Raw genomic sequence first — 26,273 nt, forward strand, 5'->3', positions numbered from 1 at the left:
TGCAAGGCTATTCAGTGCAGTTCAAGCTGGCCAACAAATGATTCACATAAGCCACAACAATGCGTGGCCGGGCAAAGCTAGTTTATTTATATAAAGGTAGGTAAAGGTTTTCCCCTGACGTTAAGTCCAGTCATGTCCGACTCTGCAGGTTGGTGCTCATCTCCATTTCTAAGCTGAAGAGCCAGCATTGTCAGCGGTTTAACCCACTGCGCCACCGGAGGCTCCATTTATATAGCGCCATGAAAAACAACAAAAAGGGTTCTACCACAGGCATAGATTAATAATAATAATAATACTGCAATATTAATAACAGCAAAAGCCCTGACAATTCTCTATACTGGGTTGTTGTAAGTTTTCCAGGCTGTATAGCCATGTTCCAGAAGCATTTTCTCCTTACGTATCGCCTGCATCTGTGGCAGGCGTACTCAGAGGTCGTGAGGTTTATTTATCTGGAAAGTCCAGGGTGGGAGAAAGAACTTGTCTGTTGGAGGCAAATGTGAATGTTGCAATTGGCCAGCTTGATAAGCATTGAATAGCTTTGCAGCACCAAAGCGTAGCTGCTTCCTGCCTGGGGGAATCCTTAGTTGGGAGGTGATTAGCTAGCCCCGGTTGTTTCTTGTCTGGATGATGCAAAAAGGGTCCGCTGTGAATTAAATCCCAAAAATAGTTCCAGCCTGTTCCTCCTCGTCCGTTTGTGATGACGTTGAGAGGTCCAAGCCAACGCCGCGTTTCGAAATCCCGTGCAGAAGGAGGGAAGAACCATCGCGAGGCTTCCTGGGCCACATCCCGCCCCGTGAGGCTTTGCGCCTTCCTCTTTGCAGTGGGCGCCTCCGGAGAAGGATGGGTGAGTGGTTGCCGGCGCGGCGTGAGGGGGAATCCGCCGCCATCCGGCCTCGCATCCGCCTCTACGGAAATGTAATGTGGTTAATGGGGGAAAGGACGATCTTAACAGCAGGGATGGGGCGTTATCGTGCGGTGTTTTCGGTTGCGATAAAGAAAAAAAGGCCTCCTCCGAGTCGAGGGTAGGCGGCCAAGTGTGTCAAGAAAGCATAGGCCCAAATTGCAATTGCGGCTTGGACCTATGCTCTGTTGATAAACTGGCCGCCAATCCACTGGCTTGGGCCCGGGCCCTGTTGATATACTGGTCGCCTACCCTCGTCCCGGAGGAGGCCTTTTTCTACCCCACAGACCATGGATTCCTTCGCCTCGGGTTCCCGTGATGAAGCTTCATAAAGCCGACTGTCTTCTGGGGAGACATTTTACCTTGGAGAGCTGAGTAACTCTGGGTTTAAGGAATCCCTTTCTGGTAGGAAACTATATAGCACACTTTAGGTGCATCTACAACACTGGAACGAATGCAATTTGGTGCCACTTTTAACTCCCATGACTCAACGCCATGGTATCATTGGAGTTGTACTTTTACAAGGTCTGCAACCTTCTCTGATGTGCCCTCTCCAAGCTACAACTTCAAGAATCCTATAGCACTGAGCCATGGTAATTAAAGTGATGGCACACTGCATTTGTTCTATACTGTAGATACACCCTTTAATGCATTTCTAATGTCACACCTTTATTTTTTGGTCTGCCCACACAGGTATCTCCAGGGACAACTGGCACAAGCGCCGCAAAACTGGGGGGAAGCGTAAACCCTACCATAAGAAGAGGAAGTATGAGTTGGGGCGACCCCCTGCCAATACAAAAGTAATCCACTCTTTTATCGTCTTCCCTCTGTGTTTATGGTTTATCCTGAACGGGAATTTTTCTGCTTTTAATATATGTATTTTAATGTTTTTTTTCTGCTTTATATGTTTTAACTATCCTGTACCCTGCCTTGAATCGATAGAAGAGGCAGATAACATTAAGTCTATTATTCTAGTAGGATTTTTACTCCCTACCAAAATTGTGGAGCCCTCAGTGGCACAGTAGGTTAAACAGCTGAGCTGCTGAACTTGCTGACCGAAAGGTTGGTGGTTTGAATTCGGGGGGGGGGGGGGTGAGATCCCACTGTTAGCCCCAGCTTCTGCCAAGCTAGCATTTCGAAAACATGCAAATATTAGTATATTAATAGGTACCACTCCAGGAGGAAGGTAACGGTGCTCCATGCAGTCATGCTGGCCACATGACCTTGGAGGTGTCTACAGACAACTGTGGTTTTTGGCTTAGAAATGGAAATGAGCACCAACCCCCAGTGTCGGACACAACTAGGTTTAATGTTAAGGGGAAACCTTTACCTACCAAAATCAGACCTCCGAAATGCCACTTTTTCATAGTGAAAGATTCCCAAGTGATTAAGTTAATCATTCTCAAAATAAATAATATTTTTAAGTGTTATATGTAACATAGGTCTAACAAGTACACTGTGTAACACGATTTTTGTTCCTAGATTAGAAATGTCATTTCCTAATTGGTTTTATCATAAAATCATGAAAAGGGGTTATTAAACTGAAAAACTTTGTTTTTGTGGGACACCCTGCAGCATACTCTGGTATAGTTTTTCAGTGAATATCTCAACCACTGCCTTCAACAACACAATTCAATATAGTTTGTGGTAACCACAGGAACAGATCTTTTTTCTTTGAAAACAGCATGGATGCTTAAGAATCTACAGCATTTACATTCTGCCTCTCTCACTCAGAAGGGCACTCCAAACACATATATGCCAAACATTCAATGCTGTTACCTGAAAGTGTATTCATGAGTTTCATATAGTTTTCTTAGGCAAGAAATACTCAGAGGTGGTTTTGCCTATTTCTTCCTCTGAAATATAGCCTACTCCTTAGTCTCCCATCCAGTACTAATCAGAGCTGACCCTGTTTAACTTCCCAGACTGGATCTGGTGCCTCTAGGGCAGGGGTCCCCAAACTAAGGCCCGGGGGCCGGATGTGGCCCATCAAAGCCATTTCTCCAGCCCCCATGGCACAAGGCTAAATGACCCAAGGGGTCTCTCTTCTCTTACAACCCATATTATTATTATTTTATTGTATGACACAGCAAAGAAGATAGATATGCTGGATTTCATATCACAAAATTACAAGTCGAACACTTCCCAAGTGTCTAGGACTGTGTGATGTATTTTCGGATGATGCGTGCAGATCCCAATAGGGTGGCCTTTTGCAGTTATTATTATTATTATTTGAAATACAATGAGATGAGTCCACAGCAGATACTCTGCTGGCTGTTGTATTGGATCCCACGTCAGACACTTCCCAAGTGTCTAGGACTGTGTGATGTATCGGCGAATAATGTGTGCAGATCCCAGTAAGGTGGCCTTCTGCAGCTGGCAGGTGGGGATTGTGTCAGCGCCAATTGTGTTTAAGTGTGCAGGCCAAGGTCTTTAGGCACTGCACCCAGTGTGCCGATCACCACTGGGACCACCTTGACTGGCTTGTGCCAGAGTCTTTGTAATTCGATCTTTAAATCCTCATATCGTGTCAGCTTTTCCAGTTGTTACTCCTCAATCCTGCTGTCACCTGGGATTGCAACATCGACAATCCATACTTTGTTTTTTAAAACGATTGTGAGGTCAGGAGTATTGTGCTCCAAAACCCATTATTATTATTATTATTATTGTTAACTTTGAGGCTGTGTGGCCATCAGTTAGGGGTGCTGTGCTTGTGCTTTCAGTGCACAAAGGCAGAAAGGGGTTGGACTAAATGGCCCAAGGGGTCTCTGCCAATCCTCTTTATTATTATTATTATTATTTATTGCTCGGCGGTCAACTATAGTCTGGCCCTCCAACGGTCCGAAGGATTGTGAACTGGCCCCCCATTTAAAAAGTTTGGGGACCCCTGCTCTAGGGTATTTCGGCCACAACAAATATGAGAAAACGAATATGAGACAGCACTTGAAATAGTTTCCCTAAAATGTAGCTTGACCTCCATAACTTAGTCAGCATTGATTCCCATCTTGTACTCTCCTATATGTAGTTTTTGATTTTAAATAGCAGAATCTGTATAGAATTATTTTTTTAAAGTGGTCCAATCTTGAAATGGTTGTTATGCAGCAGGGGGAAATGTACACTATCTGTACTAGAAGCAGAGAAAGAAAGTAGAATAGTGGTTTGAGTACTCAGAACCAGGGTTGAAATCCCCACTTGGCCATGAAACCCGCAGGTAACCTTGAGCAAAACATACTCTTTCAGCCGCAGAAAAAGCCAAATTCCCCCTGAATTTCATCACAATTGGCATAAGTCAAAGACAACTTGAAGGCACATAATAACAGCTAACAGCACTAGATCTGGAGCTTTATCCACAGAGAGGAAGGCACCTGAAGTGATGAGACTGACACCTTAGGTGGGTGCTGTAGACTGTTCTGGTCTTCATCACACTCACCAGTGCTAGGAGTTGTCATAGTTACACTGATCAGGTTGCCATGCATTGTAAGAAGATTTCACATCTTTGAATCTCTGCATTCTAATTCCTTGTATTGCACCTTTTGTAGATTGGCCCCCGGAGGATTCACACAGTAAGGGTACGTGGTGGGAATAAAAAATACCGTGCTCTGCGTCTGGATGTTGGAAACTTCTCTTGGGGATCTGAATGTAAGTGCAAAGTGGATACTGTTGGGCTTTAGCCACCTGGGAAACAGAACCAAAACAACTGTGATGATAACTTTGACCTTAGGAGAGCTGTTGGTGAATTCCTCAGCTTTCAGTGATGGGAGTGTCATAGTTACCCTGAGTTTTGTGTACTTTGTTGCTGTAAGACCAATGTAAAGAGTCATGACAGGTGAGCTGGGTAGAATAGCTTGACATCTTTTCTATGGGTATATTTCTAGGGGGAAAGCCTACATCATTTTTCAGACAAAATCTGGAACTTTGCTTCTATATTTAATCAGATTGATATTTGTATGTTTTGTTCACTTTTGCTTGACATCTTAGTCTCATGGTTCTTAATCTTTTGTGTCCTAGGCTACTTTGAGTAATGAAATCTGTGGGCGCCCTCTCTTGAAAAACTGCACAGAAACATGATTTTCAAAATAATAAAACAATTTGAGGAGAACACTTATTTTTGAGCCCATCCATTGACTCCTTAGAGATCTAAGGATCCCCAAATCAAGAACCACTTTGTGTTAATTTTTGTAGCTCCACAATTCATGTCCTTTATATTTAAAATGGTTGCTGTGCCTTCAAGTGGATTCCTATTCATGGCAACCATATAATTGGATTTTCTCAGCAAGTTTTGTCATGGCCTTCTGAATCTAAGTATGACTTGTCAGTGGCCATGCTATGGATTTTTGTGACTGAGCAGGGATTCAAAGCCTGGTCTCACAGGGGGCGAGTCCCTCACCCACAATCTCTGTTGTTTTTAGTTGTTTCTCAAAAACAGACACATTGGACAAAATAGATGAGCTTCCTTCTGTACTGTTACTTCTCCTTGCGGATAGCCATAGGATGGCTTTGTATGATGATTTTTTTAACAGTTCACCTTGTTCAGCTATTGTGAAATGGACATTTTAGGTTGGTAGAATGGAACCAGTTGATTAACCTTTATGTTTTGAGAGTTTTCCAGTTTCTTGACAAATTATAGTTGACCGCTCTGATGTTCTCTGAAGAGATTATTTTTAGGACTAGATGCTGTCAAAATGTTGTTGCCAAATTTCTAGAATGAAAACTATACCAGTGCTATACACTTAAAACACCAATGAAATTTAAATAGCTGTAAGATTTATCTGCCATTAATTTCTTCCTTGCTTCTAGAAGGCATGACACACATTTTGCTCTTTACAGGCTGCACTCGTAAAACCAGAATCATTGATGTAGTGTACAATGCCTCCAACAACGAACTGGTGCGCACAAAGACCCTGGTCAAAAACTGCATTGTCCTCATTGACAGCACACCATACCGTCAGTGGTATGAAGCCCACTATGCATTACCCCTTGGCCGCAAAAAGGGTGCCAAGCTGGTATGTATTAAGTGAACCAAACTCTATCTTGCTTCTGTCAGTGAGAAGCTGGGGTGTAGGTTGATAACTGGACTGGATGGGCAATTCTTGATTTGGGAGCCACATTGAGTGCCAGAAATGCACCCAATCCTAAAAGTACAAGAAGCCAGAAGGGCACAGCTAATGTTGAAAAATTGTGTGTGTGAAGTGCTAAACAGTAGGGGAGACTGCAATTTTCTTTCAAATTGAATTGTAAGCCTTATAAGGAGTGTCACTTCGTACTTCGGTGCTAGAAAAAAACAGTCTAGAGCAATGTTTCTTAAATTGTGTTCCTTCAGGCGTTTTGTTCTTCAGCTCCCAGAAATCCCAGCCAGGAATGGGATTTCTGGAAGAGTGGGAATCACAAAAACAGTCTTTTAGGCCCACATGCAGCCCCAAGACTGCCCTTAATACCTTTCTATGCTGCTACTTTTGTTTTATGCATTTCGCTGTAGTGCTCTTGGTTTGGAGCATCTTTGTCTTCTGGTGATGATACCTTTGTCCAGTTCTGCTGCTGAATGAAGAGCGATGACATCTTTTCGTATCTGAAGAAGACGTGTGGCCATCCTCCATTAGGGACATTTGCCTATTTAGAACAGGAATTGTCCTCTCCTGTGATTATTGGATGGCAGTTCCAATCAAATTAGCACTGATATCGAAAGACAGCACAGCCCAACAACAGTTTCTTTAGACCTGGTGCTGGGCATATTTGGGGGCTCTGATCCAGAAAATTGCATTGGATAGAGCGCTTTAGCTCTAGTTTCTTGTATATGGTTATTATTTTCTCTGGGTAAACAGATAAATACTGGGATATGGTGTATGTTTCATATCTCAAAAACTAGAGCTGATAGGGAAAATTGCCATTCTTGGAATTGGCAGGTCAAATATACCCAGAAATAAGGCTAGCATTTGCGACACCAAAATGGGTGATGGGCAGTGTAATGGGAGTTGCAGTGTAATGATACCTGGATACCACAAGGTGCCAACCATAGGTTTGTAGCATTTCATTGCAAGCTGAGACCTTAAATAAATGAAGTTATTTTTGTGGACATTGGCCCGAACAATCTGTTACTGGTTAGTGCTCAGCTTAAAATCCTATTGAACCAGTAAATAACTTGGAAGGTAATATTGTTGTACAGCTTGTATTGATATACGCTAGAACTGTATTTCTGCCTGTTGTCCTTTCCAACAATTCAGATGGTTGCTAAGGTGAAATAATAATCCGTAATATTTAAACAGTATATGAACTTACCCAGTTTTTCTTATTCTCCTTTTCCCCAGACACCTGAGGAGGAAGAAATCTTAAACAAAAAGCGTTCAAAGAAAATTCAGAAGAAGTATGATGAACGGAAAAAGAATGCTAAGATCAGTAGTCTTCTGGAAGAGCAGTTCCAGCAAGGAAAGCTGCTTGGTGAGGCCCAGACACAAAAAGTGAACAACAGAAAATACTCAAATACAGCCAGCAGACTAGGTGGTGAGGTGGGAGCATGATAGCCATTTAGAGATGGAGTAAAGCTGTAACCACTTTCTTCTGGTTTCTAAGTGAACCATTAGTGCTCTGTAGCACATCTAATCTGGCATGGGAAAGAGGGACAGGCAATTAATTTTATTCCTGGGAGTAGCAGTAGGTAAATATGAGCAATCGTGGGAGACAGGTGGTAACAAGCTTTTTCTGGATATACTTTGCACATTTCATAGAATCATAGAGTTGGAAGAGACCCCACGGGCCATCCAGTCCAACCCCCTGCCAAGAAGCAGGAAAATCACATTCAAAGAAAGCACCCCTGACAGATTTGAAGAGATTCAAATGTTTTGTAACTTGGACAAATCAATAAAATTATGAAGTCGACCTTATGATGAGAAATTTGCCCAGTTCTGCTACTGAATGGAAGTGGTGACAATTGGTTTCTGAAGGTGACTTCACCAATGGGGTGGTTTTGGTGTGTTTGGGTTTTTGTTTTATTTTTCATAGGTGGAAGGGGGGGGGGGTGGATTTTTCAATTCAGACCCTTTAGCAAAAGATCAGCCATAGTCTTGTTATAAATGATTTTATGTGATTATTTATGGGCATTGAGATGAAGGGGGCGGGAGAGAAGTAACCTTATCATGGACCACTGAGTTCATTTGCTACTATGATAAGAGATCAGTAACTTCCTAAAATGAAAGTGTGGTGGGCAGTTCCTCAGTGAAATAGTTTGGTGATTTATTCACCCTTTCTAATAATCTGTTTAATTTTGCAGCTTGCATTGCCTCCAGGCCTGGACAATGTGGCCGAGCAGATGGCTACCTCCTAGAAGGCAAAGAACTCGAATTCTATCTGAGGAAGATCAAGGCCAGGAGAGGCAAATGAATGGCCACTGAAATTAATGGGCTAAATAAATATCCCAGAGTCTTGTTATAAATGATTTTATGTGATTATTTATGGGCATTGAGAAGAAGGGGGCGGGAGAGAAGTAACCTTATCATGGACCACTGAGTTCATTTGCTACTATGATAAGAGATTCTAAAATGTTGCCCTTGCAGAATACACTGGCAACAATGAATGGAGTTCTATAATATTGCTACAGTAGCTTCTAATGATATTATACTAAATGCCATGTGCTGTTCTCCTTCAGTGTGAGCTTGGTATTGTTTACTTCGAAATCCCCCTTGACGATTGGCCATGTGGAGTCCATCTGAGAAAGATGTAATGCAGAGGAAGATCACTAGACCCCCATTGTGGTCTATTGGGGTGGTGTGAATAGAACTTGCTGTTTACCGCTTCTACATGGTTTGCACCACATTTAAATAGTCACTCACTAGAACTGCTTCTGCACTGCCAAAGACCAGATTGTCTCTTCCATGGCCTTCTGGTCTTCATTCTAGTGCAAGATAAACTCCCTTCTAGCAGAAGGGCTAGGACTCTTTCTAAAGGCCTGGTCCTTTCGAAGGCTGGGTACATTATTTTTCTGACATGGAACAAGTTTATTTTTGAGGGGCTGTTGATACAGATAGGGACCCGGATTTGTTGTTTTGGATCTCGTGTGAGTTTGAGACCCATAGAAGCACCTCAAAAGATTTCCAGGCACTGATATTTTTGCATTCCTATGTATGTAGCAAGCCTATACTATAGGTTTACCTGGGCCCCTAAAGTGGCTCAGTCTAAATGTCAACTGTCTGCTTTAGAAGTGGTCTGCAATATCCTTTAATAAAGTTAATTACATGTATTTCAATAAAATAATCTTAAAGTAGAGTTTCAGATCTGTTCAAATAAAATTTAAGTACTGATTTATATAGTTACATTTATATCCTTCCTCTTCTCTAGTGAGCTCGAGGCACAATTATATGAGTTGTGTAAAGCTGGAAAGGAGCAACTGGTACAAAACCACACAATGAACTTCATGATTTAGTAGAGATTACAACCTTCTCCCAAATTCCAGCCTGACATTAACCAGCCACATTAGAGACTGTCTAAATTTACATATTTTTAATCATATACTTGGGTTTGACTTCATTTCACTACTGGGTAACATTTGGAACATTTATACAGCATGTAAAGCTAATGCGATAAACACAGAATACAAGACAGTGTCTCATAGTTCAGGGCAACAAAAATGTTGGAAGATTTTTCAGAAATTCTGTAGCATTGCATATTCAAGCTTTTGGGAAGAACAACTGGGTTAGGGTGATGCAGCTTGTGTAAGTATGACAGTATTGCTCATCCACTTAACAGAATTTGCAAAGCAATTATATATAATCTGGGAATATAAACAGAAATACATGGTCTATAACACAAAGTGGCTCCACATACTAGTAGAGCAGTAGCTCATCATAGCTCCCTCTGTATGTAGTAGAATAAAGTGTAGCCTAGAGAAAACACTTGCACTTTCAATGAGCTCCTGAAGGAGCAGTTGCAATAAAATGCAGCTGCTTAGATGGTTTAAGCAAAAGGCCTTGCTACTGCTGGTTTTATCCAGAAGGCTGGTTGCTGATAGTATCTAGAACCTCCATCACTGTAATAACAGGCAGTTCTTTTGCCTGCATATTTGAGCTCTCTAGGTTGTGGGAGTTGGGTATAGGGGATTCACTAAGCCCAGTTTCTTCATTCTCCATCTCTTCCTCATCTATGCGGCCAACCATCTCTGGATCTTCCCTTCGGTAAAAGCTGGGGCTGGTGGAAGGCAAGTTGTTCTCGTTCCTCAAACGCAGGAGTTGAGCATGGTGAATTCGGCCGCTTTTACCAAAATTTTTGAGACTGACTGCTGGGGAGGCAGCGGCAGTGAGGAAGCGGTTGAGCAGCGGAGTCTGAATACGACTCATGCTGGGAGATGCTTCCACTTGCTGACTCTGCTCTGGGTCATCACTCATCCTGCACAAGAGGGGAAAGAAACCACCTCAAATTTTTAGTCTTATGCCATATTTCAGAGACAAGGCTTATATTGGTTTAGACAAGATCCATACCGTTTGAACAGTGGCAATTGTTTATCTTAAAAGCAAGCCAATCTGTAGCTATGGTTTCAGTGAAAGACCCAAAGGACTTGTTTTTACGGGGTTTTTTTGTGTCAGAAGCCAATTGAGAATATACTGCAAGTCACTTATGTGAGAGAATCTGTGGTTACGGAGGTTGCCCCGGGGACGCCTGGATGTGTTACCACCCAGTGGGAGGCTTCTCGTGTCCCCGCACGGGAAGCTGACATGTCCCGGATTCGAATCGTCAATCATCAGGTCAGTATTTCAGCCAGCACAAGGGTTTAACCCAGTAGTTCTCAAAGTATGGGTCCCCAGATGTTTTGGTCTTCAACTCCCAGAAATCCTAACAGCTGGTAAACAGGTTGGGATTTCTGAGAGTTGTAGGCCAAAACACCTGGGGACTCAGGTTGAGAACCACTGGTTTAACCTATTGCACTACTGCGGCTCCTTTGTTTTTAGGTACAACACTGCCAGTTCCTGTAGACACTGCAGACAGATTTTTGTGCCCAGCTATATATTCAGGAGTGGCTAGGTAATTTCTGTAAATAATTTTTTGAAAGCTTTTTTAATTATTATTTTTTTAATCAGCAACAGTTTCACAATTTTCTCAGCTCGGTTCTATCACAAACGGAAAAGAGCGCTCATACAATACACGGGGTCACATGGTTATCTCTTACTGTGGCCCTAAGTATCATCTCCAGCCCTTTGACCATCACCAAGTCTTCTGGAGCAGTTGGTAGCTAGGGAAAGGGAATGTTTGCCAACTGAACTTACCTCATGTCAAAGGTAGAGCCCATGAAGGAAGGCTTCAAGGTCTCTGCAACTGTGGCCATTGTATATGGAGGCTGTGCTGTAGTCTCGTTCCAATATTTGTCCTTTCCAGTGGGAGGTAGGTTTTGGTACATGTCATCCACCGAGAGCAGAGACACCTAAGCAACCCAAATTTTAACATCAGAGAAAAGCTAGACAACATTGGTGAGTTTACTGACGGTTGTGTTTAAATATCAGATTCTTAAGATCAAGGATTAACAAGTACTAAGCAAGTAACTGGCTAAATTCAAAGCAAAACTTCTAGAGGCATATTAAAGGAGAAAGCTGAGCAATATGAATACAAATATGAGGGAAGCTTCCATGTCCAGTCTTTTTAACAGATAATGTGATCCAGCAGGTAAAGAATGAAAGTTTGTTCTAAGAAATTTACTACTGTCGCGATTGCATTGTGAAATGAGGCCATTTTTAGGCTGTAAAGGTAAGATCTATTCTCAACTAAATGCATAATAAAATGCATTCTGTCCCACTTGTCAAAAATTTTCTCATAGACACCTTGCCAACTGGGACCAACTACAGCCTGAATTATTTTTGTATCACGGAGCATAAAGTATGGTTTGTTTACAAATACCAATCCGGTCTCCCAAGATATCAACTGTTATGTTGGATACAATATGTGTCAGGTATGGTTGGCATATTTCTTTCCTTGACCATTTGTATGTGACTCACCTGAAGGTTTCTGTCTATCAGTCTGTTAGTTTCAAAGTCGTCATCATCTTCCCCAAAGGGATTAATTATTTGTTCTGCCACCTAATGGATGACAAAGATATGGCATGGGAATACTCAACAGAACTTGTGCAAGGAACCTCTTCATTCAGCTTATACCCTGCTTTCCTCCAGGCTTTGAATGAAATAATTTAAAATATAAATATCATTGAAAGCTTTGTATAAGTTTAAAAAATTCTAGTTAAAAACCACATGGATTAAAAATACAATTAATTAAAATAAAAATACTACACTTTCAGGACCCTTCTGTGATGTGATTCAGAATTGATGTTTCATCATTCTAGGTTATCCTAACTGTCAAAAATGAATATTGCATTGCATTTGGCTTTGGCTAAAAAGACAAGATGGATGAGCTAAAAATTACTTTAAAAGCATATGATTCTCAAAAATTTTCACCTTCAGCCAGCCAGCATAGAAGAAAAACTGGAGGAGTGTGGGAAGAGGAACATACAGGTCTAGTGTTGATTCATTTGGAAGTTTTAGAAACTGCCGCCCAACAACACAGAAAGCGAAGAAGGAATAGACAGCGATGGTAACCACCTGTAAAGAAAGTGTTATTAATATCTGCTAGTTTCACAACATTGTACACACATATACTTTAGTAGTTATTTTTCAGTTGTACATGCCATTTGTGATGTTAATGGCTAGCACACCCAATCCCTGTAAAAGCAGTGAAATTTCACAACTATACCAACAGCCAAATTCCTTATGTATATGGTCTTTTCAATGTTTCATATGGAGTGTGTAAGGCTATTTTGCATTTAGAATTTAGTTTAGTAGGTTGGTTGCTAAAGAGAATCCTTCAAAATAAGGCCTACAGTAAAAACGTGCACTCAAGAATGATCCCATCTGCCCCTGGGATCCCTCTCCATGTGAAGTAGTGTTTGGAGTAGTGTTGAGATTTCCACGCTCAAGGTAATATATAGACAGAGCACACTGAGAGGGGAAAACAGTTTAATCAGGACAAGATTATACTATGTTGCTATGTGTTTTCCAGGCTGTTCCAGTAGCTTTCTCTCCTGCGTTTCACCCACATCTATGGCAGGCATCCTCAGAGGTTGTGAGGTTTGTTGGAAACTAGGCAAGTGGGGTGTATATATCTGTGGAATATCCAGGGTGAGAGAAAGAACTCTTGTCCGAGGCAAGTGTGAATGTTGCAATTGATCACCTTGATTAGCATTGAATAGCCTTGCAGCTTCAAAGCTTGGCTGCTTCCTGCCTGGGGGAATCCTTTGTTGGGAGGTGATCAGCTGGTCCTGATTGTTTTTTTTTTTTTTTTGGTCTGGAATTCCCCTGTTTTTGAGTGTTGTTCCTTATTTACTGTCCTGATTTTAGAGTTTTTAAATACTTGTAGCCAGATTTCCACCAAGCAGGAAGCAGCCAAGCTTTGAAGCTTTCAATGTTTTTTTTTGCACAACAAATAAGACATGTGCAGTGTTCATAGGAATTTGTTCATTTGTTCTCTCAAACTATAGTCTGGTCCCCCAACAGTCTCCGGGACCATGAACCGGCCCTTGACTTTGAGAAACCCTAATGTAAGGAATGCAGCTGCCATCAAAGTAACCAAAAATAGCATAACCCAATATATTAAAATGTATCATTTCAGGCTAGGGAAATCTTATGCAATATATTCAGGCTCAGAAATCGGCGGTAGTCCAATATAATTACTCAAAAACCTGCCTACACCACCAGGTCTTCAGTTCCTTACGGAAATTGGATAATGTAGGGGATGGCCTGATCTCTTTTGGCAATGCATTCCAGAGCTGGGGGTCCACTGCCGAGAAGGCTCGTCCCCTCCAGCCGCGCTTGAGACAGTGGTGGGAGCGCGAGAAGAGCCTCCCCGGAAGATCTCAAGGTCCGCACTGGCTCATAGGAGGAGATGCTAATTATTGTAAAAAGTCAAGGAAAAAAGTGCAAAGGCAGGATTATATTTGAATATTAAAAAACCACAGATGCTTTACATGAATTTAAAATAGACAATGAAGATATAATAACATTATGTAACATGATTTTTGTTCCTGGATTATAAATGTCATTTCCTAATTAGTTCCATCATAAAAACATGGAAAAGTGTATTAAATTACAAAAACTTTGGGGTTTTTTTTTTGGGGGGGGGGGAATATCCTGCAGCTATAGTTTTTCAATTAATATCTCAGAGTCTCAACCAATTCAACATAATTTCTGACAGCCACAAAAACAAAGTTCCCTGAGTATAACAACTATTTTCTAAATACTGCAGAATTAAACAAGAAATAACACTTTCAGACATGGAACAGATTTTTTTAATGTGTTACGTAATGTAATGGTTTGATATTTTCCATACTTTGATTCAGTCATAAATCGGAGCGGAGACTGCAGTCAAGAAATCAGAAAATGACTAGGACTTGGAATGGCAGCTATGAAGGAACTAAACAAGATCAGATATATCACTGAATGTTAAAGTTAGGGTGGTCCATGTTGTCGTATTCCCCATTTCTATTCATGGTTGTAAAAGCCAGACTGAAGAAAACTGAAAACATCAACTCATTTGAAATGTATTGAGGAAGAGTTCTGAAGATACCATGTACAGTACTAATAATGTTATGTTGTAGGGTTGTGCTGGGAAAACACATGAAGTCAAACATATTATATTAATGGCCATTTAACATGGGAAGACAAACATGTAGCCTACTGAAACAATTGTTAAAGAGAAGTTAGTATTAGGACAGCCCAAAGGCCCTCCTTACTGACCTGTGTGTACACCAGGGGGATGCTGATCCAATCATAATGGAAAAGCATGCTGCATTTGGAGCGGTACAGGTTTAGCTCCTGAAAAGAAAGAAGCAGATCCTTAAAAGCTCGCGCAGTTGGCAAACAGATTTCTCCTGCTAGATTCTGCAATACATGTTATGTAAAAGGTAAAGATTTTCTCCTGACATTAAATTTAGTCATGTCCAACTCTGAGGGTTGGTACTCATCTCCTTTTCTAAGCCGAAGAGCCGGCATTGTCTGTAGACACCTCCAAGGTCATGTGGCCGGTATAATTGCATGGAGCGCCGTTACCTTGCCATTGGAGAGGTACCAATTGATCTACTCACATTTGCATGTTGTCGAACTGTTAGGTTGGCAGAAGCTGGGGCTAACAGCGGGAGCTCACCTCATCTGCAGATTCAAACTGCTGACCTTTCAGTCAGCAAGTTCAACAGCTCAGCGGTTTAGCCTGCTGCACCACCAGATAAATACACGTTACATTGGTAAAATCCCTCCCTAAAAGCCAGTAATACAGTAGAGTCTCGTTTATCCAACTTTCGCTTACCCAACATTCTGTATTATCCAACAAAATCTGCCTTTTAGTAGTCAGTGTTTTTGTAGTCAATGTTTTCAATATATTGTAATGTTTTGGTGCTAAATTCGAAAATAGCATCCTCAGAGGATGCCTGCCATAGATGTGGGCGAAACGTCAGGAGATAATACTTCTACAACATGGCCATACAGCCCGGAAAACATACAACAACCCCAGAAACAGTACAGTTTAGAAGTCAGTTAGTATCAGTATGCTGCAGTGAATAGTCAGTCTGTACTGAATCAATGTTCAGTAATGTATTAGGCTGAAGAGAGTGTTAGTTTATATGCAACAAAGAAGAGACTAAAACAGAATGCTTTAGAGAGCAAATTGTTTCAACTCTCAGCCAATAAGAAATGTATTTCTATGATGAATACATTAACTAAGTAAATTAACTATGTTGTACTTTTAACTGAGACTACTTATTTTTGGTCTCTTGAGAATATGATTTAAAAGCAATATATTTCATGGGAGATTAGATGTTTTTTGGGCAACTGAAATGACACTTCTGAAGATCTGCTATATGTTTTATGCATTAGCATATCTTTGTTTCTAACAGTTCAGAGAGATAACCAGATATATCGGTTAAACAACTTGCCTTAACTTAAATTGCCTTGCATTAATACTTGTGGATATTTATTTACCACTAAGGAGAGGATTCACTCAAATGAGTATTTAACTCTTCTCAGGAAGATCATATTTTACAAAAAGGTTATCATTATTCAAAATAGTGTGAATGCCAATTAATCTCCAAAAGGGTCACACTTCCAAAAGGGTATGAAGATCCCTGGTTTTATAAAAGGTTATGAACTAAAAGGTCATGCTTTTCCAAAAAAAACCTCATACTGGTAAAAGCAACAAGTAAAAATACATTTCATAGCCGTAAACTATCACTGACTCATACCACTTTTAATGAAAGTTTCTTCAGTGACTGCCTAAATGCTACTGAGCCTAACTGAATGCAAAGTGCAACATCGGTCTTCTGCTTCCTGATCGACAGGGGAACAGGCCCCAGTCAATTGTAGTAAATGGGGAACTTTCACTGGCCTTCCATATCTTCTAGAGCGAGGAAGATACAGAGACTGTGAATATGAAACTCTCACAAGTATGTAAGTTACACATTTGTAATATTGTTATATTTTAGATTTTAAGAGTTTCAATATATATTTTGTTTTTACTATCCACCAGCTTAGAAAATTTCTTTAAGAACTCTATATTGTTCAGGAAAAGTAATATGTTAATTCCCTAGATTTGTCCAAGTTTAAATTACCAGCTGACAATACTGAGGCTAAATTAGGAAGGCAGAAAGAAAAACACAACCTTGTCGGGTGGTGAAAAAATGACTGTTTAGCTAGCTAGCAAGATCCCTTCCATGTTCCTGTCACTTACATCCATGAGCAATCGAAGGGCCACATCATCCCGGATCCTCCCATCTCGGCGCGCCTGGGCTGCAAGATTGGTGAACCAAACACAGGGAATCCAATATTTGTTGAAGTCCGAATGAAGGCTCTCATACTTCTTGCGCTCATCTTGTGTCATGAAACCTGTAAGAGGGAGAGGGATATTTGCCTACCTCCAGCTTGATACTTCTTCTTTTGGTTTCTAGTGCTTAACAGAAAGGCCTTCTATCAGTACAATCAGGTTGGGTTGCTGACCTCAAGGTTGCTGGTTCAAATCCGCAAGACGGGGTGAGCTTCCACCTGTCAGCTCTAGCTTGTGGGGACATGAGAGAAGCCTCCTAGCTTTCACATCCAGGCGTCCTCTGGGCAACGTCTCTGTAGACGGCCAATTTTCTTACACCAGAAGCAACTTGCAGTTTGTTCTCAAGTCGCTTCTGATGCGGTAAAAAAGGTACAGTCAGACTTTGCCCCGTTGACTGTGAGAAGCAAGCTGCACAATATATAATAATATAAGCTGTCTGCACAAACATCTAATATTATATGAGAGCAGTTTGAACATCCCTTATCTAAAATGTTTTGGGTCAGAAGTGTTTTATATTTTGGATTATTTTCAGAGTTTGGAATACCCAATTTGCAAATTTATACATAATGAGATATTTTGCAGATAGATCCAAGTTGAAACACATTTATTAATTTCAAACACACTTTATAAACATAACTGAAAATAATTTTATACAGAATACTTTTAATAATGTTGTATATGAAACAACATTTGTTTGCACTGACTCATCAGAAAACAAAGGTGCCACTATCTCAGCAATCCAGGTGTACAATTTTGGATTTTGGAGTCTTTTGTATTCCAGATAAGGAATGCTCAACCTGTGTTTGCATATATGTAGATAATGTGACCTAAGTCTAAACAGAAAATTCATTTATGTTTCTTTTATATCTTATACATGTAACCTGGAGGAAAATTTATACATAACACTTTTAATAATTTTGTCTGTGAAACAAAGTTTGTATATATTGAACCAACAGAAAGCAAAGGTGTCACTGTCTCAGCCACTCAAATGTTTTTTGGAGTATTTTGGATTTCAGAATTCTGGATAAGGGAGGCTCAACCTGTCATTATTAGCCTTAGAATCACCTTCCTTTGGGTAATTGGCTTGAATCCATTTCTGTCATGTTCCCCAACAGCAAAAGCATCGCAACATTTGTTCCCAGCCTGGGGTGTCTGCTCTGTCCTTCTAATCCTTATTTCTACCCCAGAGAGAGCCTCACCAGCTTCTACCACGTGGTCCATAGTCGGGAACCTCTTAAGCACCCTGGTGCTGACTGAACGTAGGATGAGCACAGATGAAAGGTTGGCATAACGGATGAGAGTACGCCGCAAGATTCGTCCCCTCTCATCTCTTCCATGCACATTGCTGGAAACGACGCACATCAGCTGATCTGGCAGCGGGATGCTGGTATACTGGGCCCACCAACGGTTCACAATCAATGTGACATAGAAACCTGCCAAGAAAGACACAGAAGAGGCTTTTAAGAGTACTGAGCGAAGGGAAATTGTACTCAGTGTGAGGGTGATACTAAGTAATCCGACTTATGAATTACTGCCACTAAACCATGTTAACACCAGGAATCAAAAAGATCTGCCCATGACATCACTGGTTTCAATTGTTCATCATTTTAGTTTATTAAAATATTAAGTAATCATGTGAATATTTTAAGATTTAGTTTAATGATTTCTAAATTAAAACTATAGTTTGTTTATATAGCATGGAAATGGGCTTTTATTTTACTTTTCTTTTTGAAAACTTAAAAAAGATGTTTTGCATATTATATAATCCATTTACAAAGTTGAAAATAAATTTCAATTTTATAATTCATTTTCCAAAAAAGCAAAACAAAACAAAATTAAAAGATTGTCAGGTTCTTGTTTACACGCAAGAGGGAACACACTGGAACAAGGCGTGTCATTTGAATATCCAAAAAACCCTTTTGATGGATCAAGGTCTAACTTCCAAAGCTTTTTATCAGTGCATGAACTTTAGGGAGAGTGAGATAAAACAATGGGGCAAAGCAACCCTTCTTATCTGGATTTACACCATTAAAAGTTAAACAGAAGGCTAATAAGGGTTCTCCCCCACCCCATCTTTCTTAAAGATTTTGTATAAAATATGCCCATATTCTGTTTTCTAAAGTATGATACAGGTTTCGTCAAAGCTTAAAAGAAGGAGTAGTTGATATTGTGAAGTCTTTTCCTTCTGACTCATTCATTCTAGGAATAGCGAACAAACTCTTGATAACTCAGAACTGTTTGGCTAGGAAAGCTACAGTTTATTGTAAATGACCTTTCCCGTGAAGAGCACATTTTGCAAAAGAGTTGTAAAAATATGACAGGTTTCAGAGAGATAATATATTTCAAGCCCATCAACCTAGGCATGGGTTTGTGATTGAGGCTTTTTTCTCTCCTGAGGAAAAACAAGATCTTTGGCACAGTCTGTTTACACTGGAGAGTCAAGCAGGTTCATTTTGCATTTTTGCTGCATTAGCTGTACATCATTTAGACATAAATTGTTTTACCTGCCAAGCTGTCACTTCCCTTTTCATTTTAACTATCTATTTCCTGGTCCTTCACTTCTCTTTTTTATTCTGTGAACCATCTGAAAACCCTTTCTGCTCATCCACACCCTCCTCTTTAATGAATGCTTGTGTCTCCAAGGGCATAGGTTTATTTTAGTTCCTCAAGAGATCCCTTGAGATTGGGGTGAGTTTTCTAAAAGAAACAATGGAAGCATGAACCACTGCAGTAAGGACAGAGCTATGGGAAAAAATTTGCATTCTTGAACCATTTTGAACTAGTACGGGGTGGCAATAAAAGTGTGATTGCATGCTGCATGTTGCCCTCCAAAGCCATTTTTCAACAACCTCTGGTTCCCCTGTTTTGGCAAGATCCCTGAATGGCACACTCCCATCAAGAGACCATCAGAAGTGCAGCCCTCTCAGGTCCTATGGAAGGCCAATGGGAGCCCCCAACCCCCAGTAAGTTGCCTACTCCTGGGTAGTGCTCTAGAATACTGCTTCTTAAGCTGTGGGTCCTGACCCCAAGTGGGGTCCCCTTAGCTTGATGTTGGAGATCCTGAAAAATTTGGCAAGAGTAAAAGGTTCCCAAACACCACTTATTTACACAAATCTGTTAGCCACAACATTACAATGAACTCTACAGTGGAAAAGGTTTAGGAAGCCCTGCTTTAAAAAACAATGTGAGCCAGATAACACAAGATAGAAATCCTCAGTTTTCTTTCCATGATGCTCTTTTGTAAGTATTTTGACCTGTTCTCTTCCTCAGGGAAGAGCTGGGAATTCTCTCTCAGCATTCCCTTAGAATGAAGCTAGTTTGAGGTAAGCACTTTGAGTAAGTTTCCTACCTTAGTTTATTTCTCCAAACCATTGGTGTCTTTGCTCCTTAATGAAGATCTCTAACTGCTGTACATTATCATCCAGACAATCTAATCCACTGATCTCTTTTCACTCCAACATAGCTGGATGTGAAACTGTATTTCATTTGGGTAAAATGGTGTTGATGATGTTATTTGTGCTTGCCTCCTAGTTCAAAATGAGTTTAATTTTACTTCATGTAAAATATTGAGGCAAAGATTTATAGGTATGTCCAGGTAGTGCCAAAAGAAAAAAAAGATTCTGTAACAAAGCACCAGGTTTTATAGAGTTTCTCGTATTTGATAGCTCATAGCCTCAGTCTAGTTCAGGCTTTGATGTTCATCCATGAAGTGGAAACAACTTCCAAAAAGCATCACATATTGCTGCATTTAGCTTCTTTGTATCAGTCTGAAGGCCTCATTTCTAAGCAGAACCATAACAAGCTACAGCTGGTTCAATATTTCTTTTTGGAAATGTTTGGGTCGAGAAATGTTATAGATTTGGGGCTTATTTTTATTTGGATTTTGGAATACCTGCATTTGCAAATACAGTAGAATCTCGCTTATCCAACATAAACAGGCAGGCAGAACGTTGGATGAGCGAAAATGTAGGATAATAAGGAGGAATTAAGAAAAAGCCTATTAAATGTCAAATAACGTTATGATTTTACAAATTAAGCACCAAAACATCATGTTATACAACAAATTGACAGAAAAAGAAGTTCAGTACATGGTAATGTTATGTAGTAATTTCTGTATTTACGAATTTAGCACCAAAACTTTGCAATGTATTGAAAATATTGACTACAAAAACACTGACTACTAAAAGGCAGACTGTGTTGAATAATACAGAACATTGGATAAGGAAGACTTTACTGTACATAGACAATAAGATATTATCTAGGATCTGGGACACATGTCTAAAAATTAACTCATTTATGATTCCTATATATATTGTACACATATACTAAAGGTACTAATTTTCTGTGTGCTCTTTTAAATAATTTTGTACATGAAACAATGTTTGTGTATAGTGAACCATCTGAAACCCAAGATGTCACTTCTCAGCCACTCCCGTGAACAATTTCAGATTTTGGAATTCTGGATAAGAGACACTCAACCTGAATCCAGCTTTTTGTCCATGCAGGTATTCCAAAATTCAAATAAAAATAAGCCTCAAATCCATAATATTTCTGGTCCCAAACATTTCCCAACCTTTGGTCCTCCAGTTGTTTTGGACTTAAACTCCCCAAAATCCTAGCCAGTTTACCAGCTGTTAGGAATTTTGGAATCTGAAGTCCAAATACCCACTCTATATCAATATTGTATAGTGTGAGTTACTGGTAGCACCTCTCCAGAATTATAGTCCCAAAAAATCCACCTTTCACATCACCTACTATCTAATGCCCTTCCCTAGCAATGCCAGACACTGAACTTGCATGCAAAGGAGGAACTCTATTCTCTGCAGAAGGCAATGTAGCCTTCTGAGGAATCAGATTATGAATGGGACCTTTATTAAACAGTACCCTTTCCTCCTACTTGAAAAAGAGCAAAGTAACAAGAAACTATAGTCAGACATGTGTTCAAGAGGATGAACGGAAATGGTACCTAGGACAAAAGACAGAGGAATGAGGTTAGTGGACTTCTCGCAGTACTTTGCCACCTCTTCAAAATTACGTCTCTGTTTCTCATTTAAAAGATGCCTGTGAGAAGGAGGAAAAAAAATACTGTATTAGTCTTTGCCTGCTGTTTTAATGGGCCTCTTACAATAGACCCTTAAAAATTAAATCTAAAAAGCAAAAATTGATTTTGCCAATTTATATAAGGGGTACCACATTACCACATTACTATATATAATGGGACCTGAGCATCCATGGATTTTGGTTTTCCCAGTGGATGCCAAGGGTCCTCTGTGTGTATATCTGTTGTGAATGCGCCTTCGGAGACGAATGGTAGTGAATGATAGTGGTGGGATCAGGAGAGGAAGGGAAAACCCTCGTGAGGAGGGCTCGTTGGAGGATTTGTTTAGGAAAAGGGTCAGGGAGACTGATGGGGAGTCTTCTAAGGAGGATTCATGTGGGGATCCTGAGATGGAAATGGATGCTGGGGAACAGGTGTTAACGGAGGAATTGGGCACGGACTGGGCACGGGCACTGGAGATGCTTGGGGACGAATCGGGGCCCATGGATACTGCTGATGCTGAGGAAGCTTGGGTGTCTTCAGAAGCAGATCCCACTTGGTCTGCTTGCAGGAGTGAGAGGGGTCCACAGGTGTGAATAGAGTTGGGCATGGGCAGGATGATTGGGACTCTGATGAGGAATTCGGAACACCTGACCCAAGGGCATTGGCTGTGTGGAGTTCTGATTCAGATTAAGAAGTTGAAACACCTGCTCTTTGGGCGTGGATAGTTTGGAAGCCCAGGGAGAAGTGGATATATTGGGGTTGTTTGGCCATTATACCTTGCGTGTGCCAAGGTGTTGCTGGGCACCATTGGGTTTCCTGTGTGTGTTACTGAAGACTGGACTGGGACTTTGCAATGGATGTAAGTTTAATCTGGGTTATTCTGCAACGGAGGGCTGGAATTGTGTGGGTTTTCCTGGACTGCACTGTATTACTATTTTGTATTAGCTGCTGTTCGCCCTTGTTGCTTTGGCTCTCTGTGCCATTTCGTGTTGTGGCCTTCTTGGATGACTTCAACCTCTCGGACCTTGGACCTTGGACTGGAACTTGACTTGGCTTTGCTCTTCGCTCTCAATCCGTGGCTTGGCGTCGTTCTCTATTCCGTGGCTGTCTGCTGTTGCTGACTACTACCTTCACTCCTGATACCAATGCTGTCTGCTTATCCCGACTTCGGACCAGCTTGATGACATTCTCCCGCTCTGCTCCTTTAACTCCTGGCCTGGCGTTTGCTTCTGCAGTAGCTTGGCGCTGCTGGTTTATCCCGACTTTGGACCGGCTTGACGACGCTTTCCTGCTCTGCTCCTTTAACTCTTGGTTTGGTGTATGTTCCAGCAGCGGTTGCTATGAGCTCGCCAGCATCTTGCTGTTTCACTGGCTTTGCTGCTCTCAACTGGGAGTTCCCTAGCTCAGTTTGGGCATTTGTTTTTTTGAACTCCTTTTGTATTTTTGAGTTTTGGGAAAGGTTTGTGGGCTTCAATACTGCTTGCTTTAGTTCATGCCTCCGTTTTTCAGCCCATTGTGAACTTTTGGGTCAAGTTCTAGAACTTTAAGTTTAACCCGGATTATATCTCTGGCTAATCCGGATTATTTGCCAGTTCTTGTTTTTTTGGGGTTTTACCCGCTTGTTCTACTTAATAACACTGAAAGTTAAGTGTTTTAAGTCTTTTTAGTTTGTTGAGCTATTTTTTGGACTGTTGCTTTAATAAACTCTATTTTTCTCTCTAATTGGCGTCTGACTTTTGACAATATCCCTCCTTTGACAAGAGTTGATAATCTTATTTTATGTATTTTTGCCAAAGCAATGTTTCTCTCATATTTCTTACTTGATGATGTTAACCTACCACCAGTTGGGAGGAGAGATCTTACATCATGGAACATACTACAAAGTTTTTGCAGCTGAAACTATGTTTTCACCAGATTAGGACTCTCTTTTACTGTCTTAGCTTCACCCTCCACATCAGTGGTTCTCAACCTGTGGGTCCCCAGGTGTTTTGGCCTACAACTTCCAGAAATCCCAGCCAGTTAACCAGCTTGGAGTTGAAGGCCAAAACAGGTTGGAGGGAATGGGGAAGTATTCTGGTTATGTTCCCATCATCTATTGCAGGAGTCTCCAAATGAAGGCCTGCGAGCTGGATGCGTTCCTCCAAGGTAATTTACCCAGCCCTGCCCTACACTTTAGACTTAGGGTCACTCTAAGTCTGAAACAACTTGAAGTCACACAACAATAATCCTAATTAACTTGACTATCTCATCAGCCAAAAGCAGGACCACCCTTCCCATTGAAATATTGGTAAGTTATGTTGGTTAAAAGTGTTCTTCATTTTAAATATTGTATTATTTCATGGTTTTGTTGCACTACTAATAAGATATGTGCAGTGTGCAATTGAATTTATTCATGCTTTCCCCCCAAACTATAGTCCAGCTCCCAAACAGTCTGAGGGACCATGAACTGACCCTCTGCTTAAAATGTTTGAGGATCCCTGACCTACTGAGATCCATTGATGTCCTCCAGAAATCCCAGTAAAAGTTGGTTCCCTAATCCCCTTCCATATTCTTCACCAGCTGCTGAGTGATCACATTGTAAATGCTTTCTTAACACATATATTTTGGAGTTGTCTCATAGTAACTACATTTTGGAAGCAAGTAATCACTTAAGTAAACTTGGTTTTGTAAATTTCCTTGAAATTCAGGGATGTACACATTCTTTTGACTATTTTACCTGTTTCTTGGAAATTAACCATTAGTAGAGGTGGATTTCAATGCCCCTTTGATACTAAAAGAGTTATATTTACAGTATGATTCCCATATCCACAGAACCTTTCAATTATTTATTAAAATATTTCATCATTGAGTATTTTCTATGTCCTTTAGCACACCTCTATCTTATTTTTGGGCCAGAAGGATTTATTTCAATATAATTTGCTGATAATCTATAGTTTTATGTATCTACGCCAAGTCTTGAAAAATGTATCCTCTTGCTGATACAAGTGTCATACTATGATATACCGGGAATATCTGTGATCCAACAGATGGAAGATCTAACAACTTTTGTAACCCTTGAAAGAATGATGTATAAATGGAATTTACAAATAGATTTATATTTAGACATTTGGACAGCATTTATAGAAATTTTATTAATGTGTTTATTTTCCTGCTTTTGCTATATTGGAACTCTACATTCAAAAGATCCCTTTTGAAAGTAAATAAATTTAAAAATAAAGGGAAAAAAGAGCCATTGGTTAGATTTTGCTTATAATAAAGGAAAATGAAAGAAAAATACTTGCAAGGTTTCAAGCTTAAGAGTTGTGGTCTGAAAAATACTGAGTTTTAACAAACAGCGAATAATTGTAAATATTAATGGAGGGTGCCAACTCACCGGTAGGTAACACTGAGGGCTGCATATAGCACGGCGAAGACAAGGAACTCCTTGTAAAGCAGCTTGTAGATGCTTCCTTTCCAACGGAAGAGCAGCTTGGAGAAGCCTCCAAAGCGAGCATTGGCTACTTTCAACGTATAAGAAACAGTCATGGCTCCCTTTTCGGTATTTCATGCAGCCACAATCTGGGATGGAAAAAGAAATGCTGTCAAGGATGGAAAATACTGTATGGTGTTTTCCTCTCCTAACAACTTGGTGGGAGAATACTGAACACAGATTATTCCTCCAAAGTAAAGTACAGTAGATTCTCGCTTATCCAACATAAATGGGCCAGCAGAACGTTAGATAAATGGAAATGTTGGATAATAAGGAGGGATTAAGGAAAAGCCTATTAAACATCAAATTAAGTTATGATTTTATAAATTAAGTACCAAAACATCATGTTTTACAACAAGTCTGCCACTTGTTTGGGAGTGTGGTTGTGCTTGTGGTGTTGTTTGGCGTGTTAACCCGCTGCGCATTGCTGCCTGGAAAAACAGCTGTGGATCCGGGCAGGAGGCAGACTGCATTGGATAATACAAAACGTTGGATGAGCGAAGGTTGGATAAGTGAGACTCTACTGTATCACTGACTTATTTTTACATTTCCAAGAGATAGTTGCACTAGTATAAAAAGGCGAAGTGAGGGAATCTTAACATACATTTAAGATTTATTTTAGCACAGTTTTTTGAAGATTTCAATCAATTTTTTCAGATATATGTATTTTGGAATACAATATCAATGTCATCGAGAGCCAGTGTGGTATTAAAATTTGGGGATTAGACTACAACTTTGAAGACCAAGGTTTAAATTCCTGCTCAGCCATTGAAACCCAGGGCATGTTGCACACTCTCAGTCTCAGAGGAAGGCAAGCTCCCTGTGAATATATCTTTCCAAGAAAACAACATTATAGGGTAGCCTTGTTGTTGTTGTTGTTGTTGTTGTTGTTGTGTGTCTTCAAATAATTTCCAGCCTATGACTACCCGAAGTCAGATTAATATATGAGATTTCCTTGGCAAAATGTCTCCAGCAGTGGTTTGCCACTGCTTCCCTCTGAGGCCAAGAGAGTGTGACTTGGCCAAGATCTCCCA

At 40.5% G+C, this 26,273-nt stretch overlaps 2 protein-coding genes, 1 long non-coding RNA gene and 4 other non-coding genes across 7 annotated transcripts in view; 6 read left to right on the forward strand and 1 right to left on the reverse strand.

The window, feature by feature from the left end:
* The first annotated feature begins 694 nt into the window (after positions 1–694).
* Positions 695–8,324, forward strand: rps8 (ribosomal protein S8). The gene is made up of 6 exons (XM_062978360.1): positions 695–844; positions 1,595–1,701; positions 4,441–4,540; positions 5,729–5,904; positions 7,204–7,333; positions 8,163–8,324. The coding sequence occupies exons 1-6, from the start codon at positions 841–843 to the stop codon at positions 8,270–8,272; spliced, it is 627 nt and encodes a 208-aa protein (XP_062834430.1). The 5' UTR covers positions 695–840; the 3' UTR covers positions 8,273–8,324.
* LOC134299084 (small nucleolar RNA SNORD46) lies at positions 4,265–4,367 on the forward strand. The gene has a single exon (XR_010006222.1). It is a non-coding gene; the product is annotated as a small nucleolar RNA SNORD46 (small nucleolar RNA).
* On the forward strand, positions 6,403–6,476 carry LOC134299082 (small nucleolar RNA SNORD38). The gene has a single exon (XR_010006220.1). It is a non-coding gene; the product is annotated as a small nucleolar RNA SNORD38 (small nucleolar RNA).
* On the forward strand, positions 7,771–7,838 carry LOC134299083 (small nucleolar RNA SNORD38). The gene has a single exon (XR_010006221.1). It is a non-coding gene; the product is annotated as a small nucleolar RNA SNORD38 (small nucleolar RNA).
* Positions 8,325–8,732: 408 nt separating the features above from the next.
* On the forward strand, positions 8,733–8,865 carry LOC134299097 (small nucleolar RNA SNORA35). The gene has a single exon (XR_010006235.1). It is a non-coding gene; the product is annotated as a small nucleolar RNA SNORA35 (small nucleolar RNA).
* Positions 8,866–9,373: 508 nt separating this feature from the next.
* The window catches only part of best4 (bestrophin 4), a 37,166-nt gene continuing 20,266 nt past the window's right edge, over positions 9,374–26,273 (reverse strand). Inside the window, exons 2-10 of the mRNA XM_003220214.4 lie at positions 25,144–25,328; positions 21,696–21,790; positions 17,929–18,162; positions 16,637–16,791; positions 14,656–14,733; positions 12,322–12,465; positions 11,869–11,949; positions 11,146–11,300; positions 9,374–10,270 (exon numbers count right to left, since the gene is read on the reverse strand). Coding sequence (XP_003220262.1) covers positions 9,871–10,270; positions 11,146–11,300; positions 11,869–11,949; positions 12,322–12,465; positions 14,656–14,733; positions 16,637–16,791; positions 17,929–18,162; positions 21,696–21,790; positions 25,144–25,295 — 1,494 coding nt within the window. The 5' untranslated portion in view covers positions 25,296–25,328 and the 3' untranslated portion in view covers positions 9,374–9,870. The remainder of the gene's footprint in view (positions 10,271–11,145; positions 11,301–11,868; positions 11,950–12,321; positions 12,466–14,655; positions 14,734–16,636; positions 16,792–17,928; positions 18,163–21,695; positions 21,791–25,143; positions 25,329–26,273) is intronic.
* LOC134298386 (uncharacterized) lies at positions 14,727–18,420 on the forward strand. The gene is made up of 2 exons (XR_010005433.1): positions 14,727–16,356; positions 17,917–18,420. It is a non-coding gene; the product is annotated as an uncharacterized LOC134298386 (long non-coding RNA).

The sequence above is a fragment of the Anolis carolinensis genome, chromosome 4 (assembly GCF_035594765.1).
Source record: "Anolis carolinensis isolate JA03-04 chromosome 4, rAnoCar3.1.pri, whole genome shotgun sequence".
Classification (NCBI taxonomy): domain Eukaryota; kingdom Metazoa; phylum Chordata; class Lepidosauria; order Squamata; family Dactyloidae; genus Anolis; species Anolis carolinensis.